This window comes from Scylla paramamosain, chromosome 40 (assembly GCF_035594125.1).
Source record: "Scylla paramamosain isolate STU-SP2022 chromosome 40, ASM3559412v1, whole genome shotgun sequence".
NCBI classification, from domain to species: domain Eukaryota; kingdom Metazoa; phylum Arthropoda; class Malacostraca; order Decapoda; family Portunidae; genus Scylla; species Scylla paramamosain.
In genome coordinates this window covers 5,644,731-5,651,075 of record NC_087190.1, presented here as the reverse complement: position 1 = coordinate 5,651,075, position 6,345 = coordinate 5,644,731, and the positions used below count along the sequence as shown (strand labels likewise).

The following is a 6,345-nucleotide window of genomic DNA, read 5'->3' as shown; positions in this document are numbered from 1 at the left end:
TTGAGTTTGTTTCTGTCTTCAGTTCTCATTCTGTTTATGTCCCAAAAACATCTTTTGCAATCTGCATTTACATGGGGCAATGAAAGGCATGCTAGCGCAAAGGCAGACACTCACTTGCACTTAGAGCATCCCTCACTATCCAGAATCAGCCTTATCTCACCCCAAAACAAATCAGGAGCTTTATCTTTTATTTTTCCATTTCCTTCCCCCCACGCATGATGTTTTCTGGGAGATCTTCAAACTCAAGCTTCCTCCATTCGTCATCCAGTTGCTGCAGTGTGGCATCATCTCCACCAATTATGTGTGGAAGATGAACTGCCTGAGTAACCAGACTAGATTCGTTTACTTCTTTCTTACCCAGGACGTAGGCTGGCTCCAAGATAGACAGTATTGAGAGAACTGGGTCCTCAAAATCAAGTCTCTTCTTGATCTGTTCTGCAGCTGTGACAAGGAAAGATCTGCATCTCTTCTGGAATTCAGTCATTTCGTCTCTATCCTTATACAGATCAGGAGTACTCGTTACTCTTTCAGGCACAGAAGCTCCTAAGTACACCTGTTTCAGCATATTCCATTCACGCTCATTTCTTGGTTCATTATTACCGAGCGGTTGCTTCATCACACTGTCTCTCTTCATGAACGTCAACAGTATATCCTTGTACAGACTACAAACTTGACTATGACGTGCATTTATCACAACTCTTTCACTTTGAAAATGAAGGTTAAAGTGGGTGAATCTGGGCAACACTGATTCAAAGAAGCAATAATATAGTCTAACAAAAGGAATATGCAATAGTTCATAAGCATTCTTTAGTGCGTGTGAATAGCTCTTACTCTGCTGATTGTGTAAGTCTGTGAAAAAGAGCTGCAGAGCACCCCATTGTTCCAGCATCCTCTTGATGACAGCACTGTAGGAGAGCCATCTACACACACACACACACACACACACACACACACACACACACACACATATAAAAAGAATATCCATAATCACACATAGGATAACAACAACAAAGAAACAATAAAACAACAGAAATAAGTAAAAAAAACATCCCCTTTTAATGATTTACAGGGAACCACCACCACCACCACCACCACCACCAGCACCAGCACATACAGCAGGGGTTCTCAAAGTGGTCAATATCGATCCTCAGGGGTTGATGGGACCATCCAAGGGGTCAATGAATAATTAGGGTGTTGAAAGGGGGTCAATGAATAACCAAGAAGATCAAAAGTGGGTCAATGAATAACCAGGGGGTTAAAGGGGGTCAATGAATAATCAGTGGGTCAAAATGGGGTCAATGAATAATTGGGGGGTCAAAAGGAGGTCAATGAATAACCAAGGGATCGATGAATATTTACTGCTGGGGTCTAAGGGACCGTTGAAACCTCTCATTAGAAATTCTCAAAAATAATTTGCAAAAATCTGAAGAATACCAGACATAATTATTACTATTATTTTTAATTATAATAATTTATTGAATTCAAACAATAGGTCAAATTGTCAGTGAATCTTCAGAAATTTCAGCAGTGCTGGCAACACTACCTTCAACCAATCCCTCCCCCTCATTGTGTCTCCCAGCTCTACTGTCTGTACTAGGGTCTGTACAGGATGCATTCTTGTCTCTGTCCCGTACTGAGCCAGTGAACGTATCCCCCCACCCCACCCCACCCCGCCTATGTCTCTCTCGCTGTCTCGCACACATTAGTTCAGCGCACGCTCAGCTCCCGTAAGTGTGGTCCGCGAACTGATTATTGTGACGCATTGAAAACTGTGTGTAACAAACACAATGGCTGTCGTTGCTGCTGAGAAGAAATGGCGTCAGTATTCTCAGAAATATTTGAAATATGGATTCATTACTTCATTAACCAATGACACCATGCCATTGTGTCACTTGTGTGAAAAGACTTTCAGTAATGATGCCATGAAGCCTGCAAATATGAAGCACCACCTTGAAACGGTTCACTGTGATAAGAAAAACAAAGACCTTGACTATTTCAAGACACTGAAAGAAAACTCAAAAGTCGATCAAATATCAAGACTTTTTTCAAAGCACCCGTCAGTGGTGATACTGAAGGAGGTTTAAGAGCTTCATATAACATCTCCCTCATGAAAGCAAAGAAAGGAAAGGCACACACTATTGGTGAGGGTATCATAATCCCAGCTATTAAAGTTATAGAAAGTGTTATGAAGAAAAATTCTCACTCTGTTCTTAAAGATTTGCCATTAAGTAACAGTACAGTGCAAAGAAGAATTGATGAAGTGAGTGACTGTGAATGGCTGGGAATTGATGGGAGAGGAGTGGCTGTGAATGGCTGGAAAAGGATTGGCTGTGAATGGCTGGGAAAGGAGTAGCTGGGAATAGCTGGGAGAGGAGTGGCTTGGAAAGGGGTGGCTAGGAATTGCTGGGCGAGGAGTGGCTGGCAATGGCAGGGAGAGGCTGGGATGGGAGTGGCTAGGAATGGTTGGGGGAAAAGTGACTGTGAATGGCAGGGAAAGGAGTGGCTGGGAATGGCTGGAAGAGGAGAGGCTAAAAATGGCTGCGAGAAGAGTGACTGGAAGTGGCTGGGAGAGGAGCCATTCCTCTCCAAGCCATTCCTATAACCACTCCTCTCCCACCCATTCCTAGCCACTCCTCTTCCAGTCATTCCCAGCCATTCCATTCCCAACCACTCCTCCCCCAGCCATTCCCAGACACAGCCCTCCCAGCAATTACCAGCCATTCCTCTCTCAACCATTACCAGTTACTCCTCTCCCAGTCAATTCCAGACACTCCCCTAACAGCCATTCCCAGCCACTCCTCTCCCAGTCTCTCCCAGCTACTTCTCCCTCAGCCATTCCCAGCAACTCCTTCCCTAGTCATTCCCAGCCACTCCTTTCCCAGCCACTTCTCTCCCAGCCACTAATCCCCCAGTTATTCCCAGCTACTCATCCCCCAGTCATTCCCAGCCATTCCTTTCCCAGCCACTTCTCTCCCAGCCACTAATCTGTCAGTCATTCCCAGCTACTCATCCCCCAGTCATTCCCAGCCATTCCTTTCCCAGCCACTTCTCTCCCAGCCACTCCTCCGCCAGCCATTCCCAGACACTGTCCTCCCAGCCGTTACCAGCCATTCCTCTCCCAACCATTACCAGATACTCCTCTCGCAGCCAATTCCAGACACTCCCCTAACAGCCATTCCCAGCCACTCCTCTCCCAGCCATTCCTAACCAATGCCCTCACAGTCTCTCCCATCCCCATCTCCCCCAGCCATTTCCACCCACTGCCCTCCCTGCCTCTCAAAGCCACTCCTACCCCGGACACACAAAGGTGATCCTCCCCATCAATTTTCAACCACACCCCTCCCAGCCTCTCCCAGCCATACAAAGCCATTCACAGCCACTTCTCTCCCAGCCTCTTCTCCCCCCACCCATTCCCAGGCTCTCCCAGCCATTCCCAGCCTCTCCTAGCCACTCCCAGCTTCTCTCCCAGCTATTCCCAGCCATTCCCATCTCAGCCATTCCCAGCCACTCATGATTCAGCTATTCCCAGTCACTCCTCTCCCAGACATTCCCAGCTACACCCCTTTCAGCTATTCCCAAGTACTAATCTCCCAGCCATTTTCAGCCACTCCTTTCCCAGCCATTCCCCGCCACTCCTTTCCCAGTCATTCCAAGCCACTCTTCTCCCAGCTATTTCCAGCCATTCACAGCCACTCCTCTCCCGGTCTATCCCAGCTCCTTCACCCCCAGTCATTCTCAGCCAGTCCCCTCCCAGCCTCTCCTCCCCCAGCCATCCCCAGCCGCTCCATTCCCAGCCACTCCTCCCACAGCCATTCCCAGCCTCTCCCAGTCGCTCCTCTCCCAGCCATTCCTTGTTACTCCTCTTCCAGCCAATGCCAGCCATTCCTCTCACAGCCATTCCCAGCCACTCCTCTCCCAGCCATTGCTAACCACTCCTCTCCCAGACACTTCTACTCCAGCCATTCCCAGCCACTCCCCTCCCTGCCCCTCCCAGCCATTCTTCCCCCAACCATTCCCAGCCTCTCTTAGCCACTCCTCTCCCAACCATTCCCAGCCACTCCTTTCCCAGCCATTCATAGCCAATCCCAGCCACTACTTTCCCAGCCATTCCCAGTTACTTATCTCCCAGCCAGTCCTCTCCCATGCAGTCATTCCCAGCAACACATCTCCCAGCCTCTTCGAGCCAATCCCAGCCATTCCCAGCCACTCCTCTCCCAGCCATTCCTCTCCCAGCTATTGCCAGCCATCCCTCTACTAGCCATTCCTCTTTCAGCTATTCGCTGTTACATTCCTAGCTGCTCCTCCTCCAGCCATTCCCAGACTCTGCTCCCTCAGCCATTCCCAGCCACTCCTCTCCCAGTCGTTCCCAGCCATTCACAGCCACTCGTCTCAAATCCATTTCCAGCCACTTCTCTGAGAGCCATTCACAGCCATTCCTCTCCCAGTTATTTCCACCCACTCCTCCCACAGCTAGACCCCTCCTAGCCTCTCCCAGCCAATGCCAACCAATACTCTCCCAGCCATTTCCAGCCATTTCTCTCCCAGCCATTCTCAGCCACTCCCCTTCCAGCTAATCCTCTCCTAGCCATTCCCAGCAATTCCCAGTTACTCCCCTCCCAGCCATTCCCAGCCACTCCTCTCCCAGCCATTCCCAGCCGCTTCTCTCCCAGCCACTCCTCTCTCAGCTATTCCCAGCCACTCCTCTCCCAGTTACCCCTCTCCTAGCCACTCCTCTCCCAGCCATTACTAGCTAACCCTCTCCTAGCCACTCCTCTTCCAGTCATTCCCAGCCACTCCTCTCTCAGCTATTCCCAGCCACTCCTCTCCCAGCCATTCACAGACACTTCTATCCCAGTTATTCTTAGCCACTCGCAGCTACTCCTCTCCCTGCCATTCCCAGCCACCCTTCTCTTAGCCACTCCTCTCCCAGCCATTCCCGGCCACTCCTCTTTCAACCATTCCCAGTTACTCCTCTCCCAGCCATTCTCAGCCTCTCCTCTCATAGCCATTGATAAACACTCCTCGCCCAGTCTCTCCCAGCCACTCCTCCCCCAGCCATTCCAGCCTCTCCCAGCCAATCCCTGCCACTCCTCTCCCAGTTTCTCCCAGGCACTCCAGCTTCTCCCAGCCGAACCCAACCATTCCTCTCTCAATCTCTTCCAGCCATTCCAAGCTACACCCCTCCCAGCCACTCCTCTCGCGGCCATTTTCAGCCGCTCCTATCCCAGCCATTCCCAGCTACTCCTCTCCTAGACACTTCTCTCCCAGCTATTCCCAGCCACTCTTCTCACAGCCACTTCTCTCCTAGCTACTCCTCTCCCACCCATTCCCAGCCAATCCCAGCCACTTCTCTCCCAGCCATTCCCAATTACTCCTCTCCCAGCCGTTCCCAGCCTCTCCTCTCCTAGCCAATCCCAGACAGTCCTCTGCATTCCAATCCCAGCCTCTCCTCTCCCATCGAATCCCAGCCACTCCTATCCTATTCTATGGTAACCTTTCCTACTCCTAACCTACTTGAGTGAGTCCGTTTGGTGATCTTTGTAGTTTACAGGGTGGGACAACGGGTGGGGATGGCAGTTCCCCCCTGGGCAGCTCCTTCACCATACTGTGTGTTTTGTACCCACGCTTCCCTCACGCAATCTTAAAGTTCATCACGAGCACCCAACACATTTGTTGGTAAACTTGGTCTACTTCCGCATCTTCTGGTTACGTTAATTCATATTAAACATTTATCATAATATAATATTTATTATTTTTTTATGGCGTCCAATAATATTTATTAATATTATATTAAGTATATTCTTAGCAGATAATTTTATTTATTTATTTTTATCATTATTTTTTTTTTAAGTTCTTAAGAGGGATTTGAACGCTTGCGTCCAACACTCAAGGTCCTCGAGACCGTCACTCTGTCCACTGGGCCATGGGAACCTCAACACACCTCAGGGTAAAGAAGATATATTTGAACACAGTATTTCCCTCCCTGTGTTCATGCCGTACCAAAAGTTCAATAAGAATAACTACTGTCGATTTTAATGTAAACATTTACATTCACAACGATAATAAGATAAAATTAAGTATTGTGGACTGTTGTGGGAGTAGCAATCATGGCGTGCAAACAGCAGTAGATGAGATTAAAGAGCTTGTGTGTGGAGCCGCCTGTGGGAACCCTCCCCTGTGTTGCGTGGTGACTGGCACACGTGCTTCACCACTACCACCACCACCACCACAACACACCACTACACCCTTAAAGCACTCGCTTGTTATTCACGCAGGATTTACCTACCAGCAGAAAGAAAGCTTCCGGCGGGGAGGGAGGGCGGCGGGGGAGGAGTTAAAGAGGAG

At 49.3% G+C, this 6,345-nt stretch overlaps 1 protein-coding gene across 1 annotated transcript; it reads left to right on the top strand.

Annotated features, from left to right (window-relative positions):
• The first annotated feature begins 1,787 nt into the window (after window positions 1-1,787).
• LOC135092565 (uncharacterized) lies at window positions 1,788-4,258 on the top strand. Its single transcript, XM_063991180.1, has 4 exons — window positions 1,788-2,021; window positions 2,628-2,856; window positions 3,148-3,307; window positions 3,715-4,258. Exons 1-4 carry the CDS (start codon window positions 1,788-1,790, stop codon window positions 4,256-4,258), a joined length of 1,167 nt encoding a protein of 388 aa, XP_063847250.1.
• Window positions 4,259-6,345: the final 2,087 nt, after the last annotated feature.

Bases quoted from the DNA above. Each gene is read 5' to 3' on its own strand.
- LOC135092565 (XM_063991180.1), top strand. From the start codon at position 1,788: ATGGCTGTCGTTGCTGCTGAGAAGAAATGGCGTCAGTATTCTCAGAAA. The intron at 2,022-2,627 runs GTCGATCAAATA...ACCCATTCCTAG, and splicing joins CACTGAAAGAAAACTCAAAA to CCACTCCTCTTCCAGTCATT. The intron at 3,308-3,714 runs GTGATCCTCCCC...GGTCTATCCCAG, and splicing joins CCTACCCCGGACACACAAAG to CTCCTTCACCCCCAGTCATT.